General features: G+C 30.2%; 2 protein-coding genes across 3 annotated transcripts; one reads left to right on the top strand and one right to left on the bottom strand.

The window, feature by feature from the left end:
* Window positions 1-223: 223 nt before the first annotated feature.
* On the top strand, window positions 224-4,806 carry LOC115706222 (uncharacterized). Of its 2 annotated transcripts, none has more exons than XM_030633800.2 (7): window positions 224-559; window positions 695-1,358; window positions 2,023-2,232; window positions 2,768-2,878; window positions 3,503-3,871; window positions 3,975-4,082; window positions 4,210-4,806. In XM_030633800.2, exons 2-7 carry the CDS (start codon window positions 1,020-1,022, stop codon window positions 4,555-4,557), a joined length of 1,485 nt encoding a protein of 494 aa, XP_030489660.1. In that variant the 5' UTR covers window positions 224-559; window positions 695-1,019; the 3' UTR covers window positions 4,558-4,806. The 2 variants fall into 2 exon arrangements, with proteins under 2 accessions (XP_030489660.1, XP_030489659.1); XM_030633799.2 differs by having other exon boundaries at window positions 251-559; window positions 692-1,358.
* Window positions 4,807-7,657: 2,851 nt separating this feature from the next.
* On the bottom strand, window positions 7,658-9,682 carry LOC115707723 (CBS domain-containing protein CBSX5). The gene is made up of 2 exons (XM_030635755.2): window positions 9,128-9,682; window positions 7,658-8,845 (listed from the first exon to the last, which is right to left on the bottom strand). The coding sequence occupies exons 1-2, from the start codon at window positions 9,469-9,471 to the stop codon at window positions 7,975-7,977; spliced, it is 1,215 nt and encodes a 404-aa protein (XP_030491615.2). The 5' UTR covers window positions 9,472-9,682; the 3' UTR covers window positions 7,658-7,974.
* Between the last annotated feature and the right edge of the window lie 5,368 nt (window positions 9,683-15,050).

Genomic DNA, 15,050 nt, shown 5'->3' on the forward strand with positions numbered 1-15,050 from the left:
AGGGTGCGTGACTCCACGCGCACAGCAACAACGCGTGGTTTTTGTCTTACCTACTTTTGGGTGATTCCTCCTACTGTAATAGGCCTGATGACGTGTCTTCATTATTAGCTTCCACGTGGATTGTTGAAAGAGGGAGAGAGAGAAGTAACAGTGACAGACAGACAGGTACAACCTCATTAAAATTGAGGAAAAACATTCAAAAAAAATTAATAAATAATGTTATTTAAAATTTGAAGAGTTGAGAAATTAAGAGAGGCCATTTTCCTTTGATTAAATTGAAATTAATAATTAGATTTGAAAGTCTTTGCCATTAAAATTAGAGAGAAAGAAAGAATGGATGTGGATTATGACACCACATTCCCATTCGCTTAAAAAGCGAGCTCCAAACCCTAACCTCTGAACTTTCTTCTTATTCTTCTCTCCTGCTATGTCAGTTAGCTACCTACCTATGTGATCTTTTACTCTCTCGAGCTGTGATTCGTTGTTTACTCTTTGCTTTCGGTGGAAAAGTTTGAGATCGACAACGAGGAAAGTTTCCGCGGGATTTCTCTTTTTCTTAGTAAGTTTTGTGATATATTTACATGTATATATGCGCATATTGGTTCACATTTGATCATTTGTGTTTCTCCGCTGTCGTTGTTGTGATTTTCTGTCGTTTCATTAGTTTAAACTTCAATTTTTTTTCTATTAGCAGGTGAAGGTCATCAGTGGTAATAGTGGCCGAAAGAATTTTGATTTTTTTTTTTTTTGACATTCTGATGTTTCATTTGCAATAATTGTATCAATCTGCGGTGAATTTTCATCTAGGCCTCCATTTCTGTACTCAATTTCCGATACCATTCTTCCTTCCAATGTTAATTTCATATGTTGCTTTAATTGCCTAAGATTTCGTCTCAAAATTTGACACTCAATTCTAATCTCACCGGTTCCGATTCGTGTTTGAAACACTGTAGTAGCAAAACTGGCTCTGTCTATTTTTCGGTTCTGAAAGAGTGATAATTTTCTTTTAACCTTCAATAATGGCCCTACGGTATAGGCCGGTTTTGATAGAGGAATTGCCATCACATTTGATTTTGGAAATTTTGATCTGTGGGAGGCTCAGCGCCGTTGATCTTGCATGCTTAGAGTTGACTTCTAGGACCTTTGGAGGAAGTCACGGATTGTACCCTCATAAGTTTCGGTCATTGGTGGATTTTGCTGCATTTCAGCTATGTATCTCCAATTCTACATATTCTCGTCTGGGACTGAATCTTCAGAGGGAACTCTGCAATCGTTGCAGTGGGAATTGGAAACGGGTTTTAAGGTTCTTGCAATCTGTGGAGCAATCTTCTGACATAGTGGAGACCTCAGCAGGCAATGTACTAGTTCTTTAAACTTTGCAATTCCTTTCCAATATAGAAATTATATGCGTATTCTGGTGATGGGGTGGCTTATATGCTGTTTTCTTTCTTGAGTTCCCTATACGTATTGACTACATTGCCAGCAAATAAACTATATGTTTCCTTCTCTTTTTCAATTATACTCTGTTTTTCTAGTTTAACTTAGCAGCGATTCCTACATGTTATTAAGGGTATATAAGGACTTCTGAAATCACGTTCTTCTTTATATTTTAATTTCACAAAATGAATATCCTACTGCTAATTTTATTATTCTATTTGCGTTGTTTTAGATTGGCATAGGCGATGTTGCTTAATTGCTTAATTCTGCCAGTAAATTGCAATAAAAAGAAGGCTTTGTAGTTGTAATGAGGGCATATGATTAGGTGGATTAAAGTGATCCATTAATTTTTCTTAAGCAGCCCAAATCCACATTAATTAGAAGTAATACATTGAAGATAGTATTTATGCAACTTGTATAATCAGTAATTCAATTTAGTTGGATTTTAAATTAAATTGTTCTGAATATTCAGGTGCTATAAGTTCTTATTTATGCTTCTTGGCCTTCTTAATCATTATCTTTTTGCTGTTTCATAGATGCTAAGATAATAAGGTGTTATTATTTACAATTGATATCTATTGGCAGATGCAAATTACCACTGGAAAGTATCACACATTCCTGATCAGTAATTCGTCAGTGTACTCATGTGGTTCTGGCTTGTACGGTCTTCTTGGTCATGGATCCGAAACTACGCAGTGTGTAACATTTACGCGGATTAGCTTTCCATCTAAAGCACACGTGGTCCAAGTCTCAGCTTCCCATAATCATGCTGCTTTTGTCATGCAATCTGGAGAGGTTAGTCTCAGTAACTGGTCATACCATTTACTTAACTGCTGTAACTAAGAGCATCTGATACTGATAGCACTTTTACAAGCTTAGTGTGGGACCATAAAGCGGAGCACTTTTACATATGTTAGTTTTCAGGGTTACATGATATGCTTGGGAAGCTTCTTGCAGAAATGAATGCAAAAATAACATGATCTTGTGATGAAATCTTTAAGTTAGAATCTTTTATGATTAGGAGTGAAACAAAAGCAATATGGTTTGGGCTATTTAATTATTTATAATCTATTGCTTCTCAAATTATTATTATCATTTTATGATCAGAGCTAGCTGTCTAGTTGATTCCCGGTTTGATGTACAATGTTGTATGATGAAATTTTAGGTTGCAACTTTGATTTTGTCTGTCACATGTTTACACTTCGCAATCAAGATAGTGTCCATTGGTTGAAGTTTTTAGATTTTGTATCTTCTCCATTTCAGTATCTTTTAAATTCATTATAATGATGTTGAGATATCCATAATCTAGTGTTGTTTTTAAGTGATATAGGTGTTCACATGTGGGGACAATTCATCATTTTGCTGTGGACACAAAGATACAAATCGCCCCATTTATAGGCCTAGGCTTGTTGAAGCATTGAAGGGAGTTCCTTGCAAACAGGTACACTTTCAAAGTTATTTTGTAGATGAAATTTTGATTTGAAATTTGAAATATAACAGTGTTTGGCTGAAAAAATTTAATGATTACCTACAAATTATTGTTGCTACTAATATTAATTGGTATCGTTTGCTACACAACAATTACTGTAGGAAAAAAAAAATAAAGAAAAAAAACATTTACCATAGTTTATCGGTCGCCAAATATTCTAGTTTCAAAAAATAAAATAAAAATTAAGTGGTTTTGAAGGGCCAGTAGTGTCTCGTGTTTCCATTATTATCCTAAAAACATGGACTCCTGTATTTTACCACACTTGCTGTGAAAAGCTTTTCCTTGAGTCCAAATTATAGTGAGCTCTCCCACCCCTCCAAAATGTTAGTTAAGTTGTTTTGGATCATCTTTCTGGCCAGTTATGCTGTATAATGTGCCTGTTGCACATCAAATGCCAATAAAAAAACCAGTACTTATGTTAGCATTCAAAGGTTAAAAGTTAAAATTTCGAGCTAGTTTTAAAGCAAATCAACTACCTTACATCATAATTTGTTTTCTAGAGTACTTGTTGTGTTTGCTTCAGAAGTTAAAACTAGTCTTTTATTTGAGGAAAAAGAAGGTTAAAGCTTGTTTCAGGTTGCTGCAGGTCTTAATTTTACGGTGTTCCTCACAAAGCAAGGTCATGTTTATTCATGTGGAACTAACACACATGGCCAACTTGGTCATGGTGACACAATGGATAGACCGACACCTAAACTCATTGAACTGCTCAAGGAAGTTGGCTCTGTTGTTCAAATTGCTGCTGGTCTGAGTTATGTGTTGGCTGTAATGGATGATGGAACAGTCTACTCCTTCGGGTCAGGTTCAAATTTTTGTCTTGGTCATGGCGAGCAACACGCTGAGTTCTTACCACGTATAATCCAGAGATTCAGGAGAAATGGCATTCATGTGGTTCGAGTGTCAGCTGGTGATGAACATGCGGTGGCCCTTGATTCCAGTGGATACGTAAGTCTACATACTCAAAGATAAACTTTCTCTGTTGTAATATGTATCTTACCGTGTCCATATATTCAGAAAACTTGAACCTTCTTACCATTGCTTGGTGCAGGTGTATACTTGGGGAAAAGGCTACTGTGGTGCATTGGGCCATGGAGATGAGAATGACAAGACCACACCACAACTCTTGAACATCGTCAAAAGCAATGTTGCTGTGCAGGTGTTCATTGTGCTTTATGCATTCAATACTGTGTTTAATTAGAGTATAAATTGTTCCTGTTCCATAGCTTGTAGTCCTCTTTGTTCATCGTGTTTTGTATAAATCTAATTGTTTCTATACTGTGTAGGTCTGTGCACGAAAGAGGAAAACCTTTGTTCTAATCGATTCTGGCTCGGTTTATGGTTTTGGTTGGATGAGTTTTGGTAGTCTCGGGTTTCCTGACAGGGGAGCATCTGACAAAGTCACCAGGCCTCAAATTCTTGACTGTTTAAGAGATCACCATGTTTCTCAAATTAGCACGGGGCTATACCACACTGTTGCAGTCACAAACCGAGGGCGAATCTTTGGATTCGGAGACAACGAAAGGGCACAGCTTGGGCATGACACTTTGAGAGGGTGCCTTAGACCTACAGAAATTTTTGTAGAAGAAATGACTGATGGGTTGGATCTTATACCAGACACTGACAGTGCGTAACCTCCAGATCTTACCATTGAATGTAGGTTAGTGCTAAGTCTACATGCCCAAGATGAACATAATAAGTTTTTATATCCCAATGTAAACAGAATATCCTAAATTTACGTTATTGTTAGAGGGTAAATAACTGTTGTTATTTAAGAGTTCATATGTAACTTGTGATAGTTTTAATTTATCCATATTCTGTAATAATACTGCAGAGATTAAATGTATTTTATTCCACATATTTAATGCTTCCTTTCAAACTCATTTTGTTTTATTATTCTTTATGTCTTTTTTATTAGGGAGTAATGATTCACACACATTTAAATTATACATAATAATTAAGATGGTAAAGCTTCTCAGCAGTTTTTTGTCCTTGCCCAGTAAATGGTTTCGGTTCCTCAGCGTTCAATTGCCAATTCTGCTAATATTTTTTGTCTTTATGTATATTAAAGAAAGAAACCGAATGCTCATTTCGTTTGGATGTAACTAGTTTTGCATATACAACGACTTCGCTTAGAAATAAGCATATTCTATAGAGAATTTCTCATTCCTAATTGAACTTGTTCTTTTAATATAGAAAAAGATTCGATTTTTATATATTTATTAGTTCATTCATTCAAGGCTGGAAAAGGAAAGATGGCTTAAATGATCAGAGATAAAACCTTCATGATAATAATGACTCCTTAATTAACTTTATTTAATGAAAATTGTCCGTGCTATTCATAATTTATAGTGGCAAAGGCAATTATCTTTCTTTGGAAAATTTTACCCTATCATAGTGCCATTCAATTTAACTGATGAGGACAATTTAGCCTCCATGCCTAGAACTGATGGTTGGGCATTGTCCCTTTTAATCTCACTTCTTTCGTTTAGTATAATGAACTTGTTCTTTTAAAGAAACTTTTAATTGAAAAATTAGGATCACAGAGGATTTCATTTCATGCTTTAACTATCATTTCTTATATTTATACTCTGATTTTGGATAGTGTTTTCTTCTACTATGTCATTATAAAGGTATAAGATTTCCCAAATTATGTTCACGGTTTTCTATTCAGATTACTTAAGGCCAAAGAGAAAGTTGGAAAGCTCTTCTTCAATCGGAAATTTAGCCTCATATTTTGTTTTTAATATAATAATTAGAGTTCCCCTCTGAGGACCACAAACAAATAAACTGAAAACTCTTTCACTATCTTTATTGATACCCTACTATTGTAGATCCTTGTATAGAAACGTGATTTCACTTTGATAGAGAAAGGTATATTTTTTTTTTTTGTTTAGGCAGAAATTGTTTTTTGGATATTGACACATCCAAAACTTTCTTCTCTTCTCGGCCTTAATTTGACATTTTATGGAAAATAAAGCACGTAATAACGCTCGAGTAACACTAATTTAACATTTCATAACCTTTTTTTGTCAGATAATAAACTGTAAGATGGTCTTTATGATTTGTTTATATTTTAACGATGGCAGTGTTGTAAATAATCAACAATGAAAGAAGAAAGAGAAAAAAAGAAAATCATGGAGAAATATGATCTGAGAGTATGCCTTTTAGTCTGCCCATTGTACGTATTAGGAAACCTAGTTCTGTTGATAAAATCATTGAAAATAAGAAACAACTAAAATGTAAAATCCCTTTCAAAATAGAAAAACTAAAATAAATAAAAGCTTATAAATTTAGTCTTGTATATTTATTTATATTAGAGTATTATATGGTTGTATAGTATAGATATTGAAATGCATACACGTATACGAGTGAATGTCCTAGAAGTTAGTGTCGTTCGAGCTGTCAACTAGAAAAATTGGACAGCATACTTCAATTAAACTCAAAACCAGTGATACCATAATTCGTGGGCCTTAGTTCAAAGTTTCTCTCTTTCTTTATTTATTTATTTTTCTTCTCGTATTTACTTATTCAGAAGCAAAGAAAATCTTTTTCTCATTCTCATCATGGCTATATAAATTAACTTCTACAATTTAATAAACCAAAAAAACGAGAAGGAAAAAAGATATTTTTCTTTTAATATCAAAAGAAATATTGGAACCAATGAAATCGTAACTCCTGACGTTAGCTCAGTTCTTTATTTTTTGTTTTCTTTTCTTCTGTAATTAATTAATTCTTCTACTTTTTTATTTGAAAAAAAAACAGAGAGGAGAGAATTGGAAATCTGCCTGTGCCAAATTCTACTTGAAAAAAATAAATAAAAAATAAAAGAAAAAAGATAAGGACACCTTGTGAGAGACAATATTTATATGAGGAATTTATGATATAAATTCACTTTCAATTCTAAATAAATAATTTAAATATTATTATCACAAAAATTAATTTAAGTATTTATTTATAATTGAAAAGTTAATTAAAATTTTTGTCTTTGAATTTTTATATGTAAAAATCATGCTCTTGAACTTTGTGGTTAAATTACTTCCTGAACTATTAAAATTATTGTATTTAAAGTTTTTTTTTTCTAATTTTAGTAAAAAAGTCTAACATGGATGAAAGTACATAAGCAGATTTAGTACATGTGAAAATTTGAGGGCCATGATTTAGTAGATATCAAAATTTGGAGAGCATGATTGAATATATAAACAATCACTAAAATAGTAAAATTAAACGAAATTAGACAAAAGTTCTTAAATCTAACAATCTCAATAGTTCTTGAGACATGATTTAGTACATGTCAAAGTTCAGAGAACAAAAATACTAATAAACCTAATTAAAAATTAAATTGAAATATTTATATAATAAATTATTCTATTTATAATTATTAAAAGTAATATATTGCTTTTATTATTTTATCTCTCATTCACCTAAATTTTAATACATTTTTCTACAAAAAGCATTTCGATGATAAATAACTTCAAAAATTAACCACTATGATTTCGCATCACATATTAAATTAATGAATTTTTTTTGTTAAAAATAACTTTTTTTTAAAAAAAGAAAATATCACATTATTTATTTTTGCAACACTTAATATCTAAAATTTTTAACAAAATTATTTAAATTGATAACTATTGGAGATACTCTAATATATTAAGCACCATGACAAATAATATACCCATTATTAATATTATCTGATATATTTCAATTTAATAAATAATATAAAAATTTGCTTAATCAATTAAAACGCACCTGTACGGTTTTCATGCCGATATCAATCCTCAAAATAAAAAGGTACAAATCATAGAGAGTTACAAGTTCTTCAAAGGCTAAGAGGACATCACAACCCCAAAATTTAAATAAAATAAAAGTAATCTAAAAGAAACAAAAAAAGTAGCCCTATTCACAGCACTTTTCCACTTTCTTTTTCCATGTTTTTTTATTATTAAAATAATAATATTTTTCTCAGCTCTCTCTTACTCTCTCTCTACCCCATTTCTCATCTCAAACACGTTCACACACACCCAACAAAAAAAAAAAAACTTCCCTTACTACTATGCCATTGTATATTCTCGGAAAACCTTCAAAATCTCGGAAAATGTGACGATTCCGATCAAGCTACAGTCATCTTCGATAACCCAAACGTAATTTACTCTGTGAGCTATGGCCTGAATCATAACCGCAACCAGCGAGCTCTCTCTATGGCAAACGATTGCCTCTACTCTTCTTACCATCCTCGCCGAGTAGCTCGCTGATCGGCCTAACCTCGCCGACGAAGACCTCGACAATGTCGTCTTCGGAGATAAAGACGATTCTTCGTCTGATGAAGACGAAAACGACGAGATTGTTTGGTTCCCGCTCGAAATTGTGTTGAAATACTCTAACATTCCTTCTAAATTCCTCTCATCTAATCTCTGGTTCACAACTCTAACAAGATCCTCCGGTGGACCTCCACCGTCAATGTAAGCCATCAGATCACCAGATGTAAGCGTCGCGATCGCCGCCGCCACGCTCTCGTCGCAGCAAGTTAACGTGAACGACGAGATCTCGCCGATAAGGAAACCTTCGGAGTCGACGACTGCAACTGAGGTCTGATCAGCAAGTGAGCTGGAGATTAGATCGATAGAGGAGATCGCCGGCGCGTGGTAATCGGTTGAGAGAACGTCACGGTTGATGATTCCGAGCGCTTCGATTGAGATTGCTAGGATTGGGGAAAAGAGCCCGATTGAGCTGAGGAGGAACCTAACTACGTCTTCTTGCGTTATCCAGCAAAATTCACGACCACCGCCGTGAATGGTGGTTGTTGCAGACGCGCCGCCGCTTTTCGGCAGGTGTTTTCTTCTTGTGTTGCTACCTAATCTTCTCTTAATGGGTACAACTAAGTTTTGAGCTCCTTGGAGGATCAAATCAATGGCATCCAACAAGCTGAGAATTTGAAAAAACAGAGGAATCAGAATCAGAATAGAATATAATCACACTACGGATTATCTCTTTTTTATTTTAGTCAAAATTATTAAATCAGAAATGTTGTCAGTAAATTAATGGAAAATCAGTGTAAATAATTGATCCAAAAAAAAAAAAGAACATTAATAATAAAAATAAATATTAAGGAAGAGAGTTAAAAATTTGAAGAAAAATGTGATAAAGAAAACTCCAAAAGTTTGAGTTTCCATGGAGGGTGAGGAGAGCAGTGGTAATTATAATTACCTGGAAGATGGTTCCAAATGAATGACGAGTCCTGGAATCTTAGACAGAATATTAGAGAGAGGTGATTTCAAGGCAGCTGAAGGGGACAAGAGATTCTCTTCTTTACAGAGGTAGCATATTACATCAACCATGGACACCTTTCCAATACACCTGCACTCGTGGCTGTCGCCGCCGGCCAGGGATTCCGACGAATGGTTGCAGTCCCATACACTGATGAAGGCCTCGTCTGAGGTTTTCAAGGCGGCCAAGGCGTCGGCGACGGTGGCGGTGACGGGGAGAGACCTCAACGCCGGCTTGGCGAGACAGAGATCGGAAATCTCATGTGATAACAAGCTCACTGCCATGCAAAAGGAAAGAAAGAGAAGAAGATTGAGATTTTGGAGGTGAGAGAAAGTAGAAAGAAGAAGAAGTAGTGAGATTTATGGTTGTGGAGTATGGTATTTATAAGAGGACGTTACTGTTCCATGAGAGAGAAGAAGAAGACTAGACTAAAAGCACTTGTGTTGAAATTTTGGGGGTACGGTCCAAAGTACCATATGCTGTGCCTCTCTCTCTAGTTTTCTTTATTATAATCTCGATTCTATTAAACATTGTTTATTTATTTATTTTTTTTTTTTGACCAAAAAAGATGATTTATTCATTCATAAACATTCAACATGAGGAGCACTGTGCTCACTAACAATACGATCTGAATGGTAACAAGACGCTCTAGCAAGGCAATGAATCGCTCTATTAGCAGACCGTTTAACAAAAATGTAACGACACATGACTAATACAAGACAGTAAATTACGACAATCTTGTACCAAAAAACCAAACTGCGAAGGCATCTGAATTGAGCCCGTGACAGCCTGCACCACCACATTTTTATTTTGAGAAATGCTAAAGAATACCTTAGTGTCTAATATTTTTTATGTGTCAATATTGCTATTGATCTAATTAAGTATCGAATCCCATATAATTTAATATAATAATTTTTATGAAGTATCGCTAACTAATTACAACGCGACATGTCGAGAAGGTACTAGACACTATTAATGCTTAATAGTAATGCTTTTTTTTTATTTTTATACGTGAAAATTAATTAGTTAGCAGTTTCTTATCTTATTTATAAAATATTTTTATAATACACAATTTGAAAGTGGTCCACTCACCTTTATTTATTTAAATTTAATTTTTTTTATAAACGTCATTTAATAAAAATAAGGTTTAAATAATTTATTACAATTGAGATTCTTTTATTTTATACATGTATGAAATAGATTGTTTAAATCTTATTTTTAGAGTATTAATTTTTCTAAATCTCTCAAAATTTTGAAAGATGTTCTTAATAACTACGTAGATAAAAAAAATTGGACTAAAAAAATTCTCCTAAATACCAAAAAAAATAAATGTGCATCGATATATCTTTTTTAAGAATGCATTATAATTTTTTTTTATCATTTATTAAATTAAATTTTATAGAACTCGATATTAAAATATAGGAAACTTCTATAGTACACTCCCTTAAAGTAGGTGTACTGATGCAAACTCTTACTGCTTCGGTATCTATAAGAATTTTTTAGTTTATATTTTCTTATAGTCATCTACTTTATAGATATTTAAGACATCCTGTAAAATTTTAAGAAATTTGAAAACATTTAACACGTCGAAAACAGTGTTCAAAGAATCTGTTGCACGCGCGTGATATTAAAATATAAGAAAATTCTACAATACACCCCCTTAAAATGGGTGTACTGATGCAACCCCTTACTGCTTTAGTATCTATAAGAATTTTTTAGTTTAAATTTTTTTATAGTGATCTACGTTATAGATATTTAAGACATCCTGCAAAATTTTAAGAAATTTAAAAAAATTTAACACGTCAAAAACAATGTTCAAAGAATCTGTTGCACGCGTGACTTTTTTATTTTATACGCGTGTGAAATAGACGGTTTAAACATTGATTTTCATATTGTAAATTATTTCAAATTTTTTAAAATTTTACAGGATGTTTTAAATAATAGCTATGATGTACACGATTATGAAAAAATTTTAAATTAAAAAATTCTTATAAATACTGAAACAATTAAGAGTTGCATTAGTTTACTCATTTTAATAGGGTGTATTATAGAAGTACCCTAAAATATATTACCTCCTCATATGATGTAGAGATCCATCATCTTGGGAATGGGTAATTTTTTTTTCTTATGATACTTGATAATTTAAAGTGTCCTTCTTTAACAATTTTTTTTTTTTTGAAATAGAATATTTTTCTTTCTAAATTGGGTAAATTACGAATCCCATAATTATTATAATTATTACGGTACATTATACAATAGGGATTGTAAATTTGTGATTAATATAGTACGGTTAAGTGTTAAATTATTATTATTGCTATCTATTTATAATTTGTATATGTTATCAACTACTAAAGAGACCCAAAAGAAAAACCTACTTTTGAGAGAGTCAACGAAAAAGGAACTAACATTATTGTGTTAATTTATCAAATTGAGACGGTTAGGTTTACACTTTACACACGTTAGGATTTTTACTTTTATTATGCCATGTTAATAAATATATTATGTATTATGTATATATATTCACAAACTGTGGCTGTGTGATTAAATCCTTGGCTTCTCATTCATAGTTGATATAGTGTTATTTTTTCTCTTTCTATTTTGTTGAATGAATGTATCTCTCTAATGGTTTCAAATTTGGTAGGTAAGATTGTTTGGTTTTGAGATTTTGATCAATCCCAAAACCTTCTTTTTTGTTCATTCCCGAATTAATGGAACACCCGTAATATCAAATTAGGTAATGATATTTCCTTTCAAATACATTTATAAAAGTGATCAATTCTTCAAATCACTGTTATTATTAATCATTGTTATTATGAATATACATTCAATGTATATTCAATTGTCATGGCGGTTTTTATGGTGTGCAAGTTGGGTTACTGTACCAGCTTCCAGAAAAATAAAAAATTTAATACATTTTTTCTTTAATATCTTCTAGTTTTTTTTTTTAATGAATTCAACTTTTCAAAGGACTAATAACTTGTCATTAGATATTTCGAACCAACTTCTAAAGCCCATTTTTAATTATATTACTGTTTTAAGCAAAAAAAAAAAAAATTGTTATTTATAACATTTTTCAAACATTTCTTTTTTTTTTTCAATTATTTTTTTTTGTTGTACTGGAAACAATAACAATTTTAATAAAATAATTGGAGTTTTAAGTATTTTGTAAAATATATAACCGTATAATAATATTTAAAAATATTTTTTATAAATTATACTTTCTTTTGTAAAGGCCCAATTTTAAAAATTATAATAAGGCCTCTAAAATATTTAAGACGGCCCTGTCAATTGTTATATTAAAAATGTAACTAAATATAACTATGATAGTTACATCTAACAGGTTATTAATAGGTAAAAAATTTATTTTTAAACTCAAAATAATTATAATTAATTATATACTTAAAATAAATTATTTTTTAATTAAAATATTTAATAAGATATTTTTCACAACTAATGTTTATGAATATTTTTTATTTATAAAAAAATAAATAAAATCATATTAGTATCAGGTTACAGGTAATTTATTAATTATTTTTATTTAATTTTTAAATTAATCACAATCATTTAACAATGATCTAACAACTAAAATAAATATAACCACCAAAGTTATGTATTTGATATAATAATTAAAACATCCTCCACATATATTTAAAATTATTACCACCAACACACAATAATTAATGTTATTCATAAAAAATTAATTAGTGAAATCAAACAATTTTTTGCAATATTTTATTTTCTGTATTTTTGCTAAATTTCATAGGAAATTTTTCATTTTTATATATTTTTTTTTTCATTTATACGGAGCAATCCAAACAATAAAATTAAAAAAAAATAAAATATAAAATAATTCCCCATTTATATATATATATACATTAATATTTTACTTTTTTAATGTTTAAATATATAGATGTCATCGGATGTATACGATGCTCATCAAGAGTACTTAAAATTAATTAATTAATTTTTTTGATAAAAAATTAATTAATTGAATTACTTTAATTAACTAAAAACCTTCTAAAAGTACTCCCCAAGAGCATTTCTATTGACCATCCTTTAAAATACATTATTAAAAGTTATTTTTTTTTTTTATTTTAGTTCACATCTTTACAATACACCATAAATTATTTTTATATTTTTTTTCTATATTATTAAAATATGGGTATATACTATTTTGGACCCTTTATTTTACAAAAGTTACCAATTAGACTCTTTGTTTTATTAAATGACAAAGTGGACCCTGTATTTTCTAAAATGATACAAATAGGACCCTTAACTTAATTTTTGACAACTTTTTTTTATATAACCAACTTGAAAATACGAACAGATATAGAATATGTAGACAGTTTTGTCATAACACTTTTAGATTGGATTATTATTAAATTTTATTTTGACAAAAAAATCAGTTCAGGGTCCTATTTTTACAATTTTGGAAAATACAGGGTCTATTTTGTCATTTAACAAAACAGAGGGTCCAATCGATAACTTTCACAAAACACAGGGTCCAAAATGGTATTTACCAAAATATTGTATCTATATAACTTTTTACATGAAAAAAAATCAAATAATAAACAAGGATGGAGTTTTAATAGTTACATTAAATATATATAATAATAATGGTTACATTTATTTTTAGTCGTTGAATTATTATTAGACTGTTGTGATTAATTTATAAATTTACTAAAAATAATTAATAAATAATTAACTTATAACCTGATTTGATTTATTTCTTTAAAATAAAAAATATATAAATATTAAATTCTGAAAAAGTTTTATTAAATGTTTTAATGGAAAAATTAATTTATTTAAGTATATAATTAATGAAAGTCTAAAAATAAAATTTTTATTTGTTAATGACCTGTTATATCAGGTCATAAAAAAATATAACCACCATAGTTACATTTTTATTGTAACCATTAAAAGTAGTTATAGCTAATATGATGCACTAAAACTTAAGCATGTTTTAAAAACACTTGGCTAAGCACTATTAATTAGGTAATTTTTGAGCAATAATAGCTCATGTTAGATGAGTATTTTAATCACTTTATTTTGAAGCAGTCACAATAACTACATACAAATTAAATTATAGCTAACAATAATTAAAATTAAAAGTTAAAAAAATATTTTTAATAAAATGAGCTAAAATAGTTTAATAATTTACCTCGCTTAGCTAAATGTAGCTAAGAAATTTATTAGTTTTAGTGCTAAGTTATAATTTTTTATAATATATTTTGTTTATTTAAAGTGTAAAAATAAATAAATATTATATAATATATAATTTTATTATTTTGTTTATTATAATTATATTATTTAAATCATATAGAAAAAAAATATAAAAATAATGTATGTGTAATGTAAATGTGTTTGGTAAAATAAAAAAAATAAAATTTTGGTGAGGTATTTGAATAAAGAAGCTATTAAGAGTGCTAGCTCTTACCTCTTAGCTATATATATCTTGTTTTTACATTTGTACCTATATTATATACTGTGCTCTAAGTTGTAAGAGGAACTAGTTCGGTATCCGGAGTTAAAACTTAGTTTTATTTATTTCACATGAGATGATTTTAATTAAGGTCTATTTAACTAGGTGATATGTATTGTTGGAACTTTTTTATAAGGTGAATGGATTAAATAAGAGAATGTCTTAGTGTATGAAATAGATGGAATCTCACGTGGGATATGAATTTTTGTTTTATAAGGATATAAAGTGCAATTAAGACATGTATAGGGCCTAAGAGAGTATCCAAGTTTTGCGCAAATTGATGATTTTAAATTTTGTAAGAACATGCATTGGCAAAATCACGACTTTTCTCTCTTTTCCGTTTATTCAGTTGTATTAATTCTTGATTAGATATTTAATACA

This window comes from Cannabis sativa, chromosome 1, assembly GCF_029168945.1.
Source record: "Cannabis sativa cultivar Pink pepper isolate KNU-18-1 chromosome 1, ASM2916894v1, whole genome shotgun sequence".
NCBI classification, from domain to species: Eukaryota; Viridiplantae; Streptophyta; class Magnoliopsida; order Rosales; family Cannabaceae; genus Cannabis; species Cannabis sativa.

Coding starts and splice junctions, on each gene's coding strand:
- LOC115706222 (XM_030633800.2), top strand. CDS start 1,020: ATGGCCCTACGGTATAGGCCGGTTTTGATAGAGGAATTGCCATCACAT. Junction 1,359..2,022: donor TGGAGACCTCAGCAGGCAAT/GTACTAGTTCTT, acceptor ATCTATTGGCAG/ATGCAAATTACCACTGGAAA. Junction 2,879..3,502: donor AGGGAGTTCCTTGCAAACAG/GTACACTTTCAA, acceptor AGCTTGTTTCAG/GTTGCTGCAGGTCTTAATTT.
- LOC115707723 (XM_030635755.2), bottom strand. CDS start 9,471: ATGGCAGTGAGCTTGTTATCACATGAGATTTCCGATCTCTGTCTCGCC. Junction 8,846..9,127: donor CATTTGGAACCATCTTCCAG/GTAATTATAATT, acceptor TCAAATTCTCAG/CTTGTTGGATGCCATTGATT.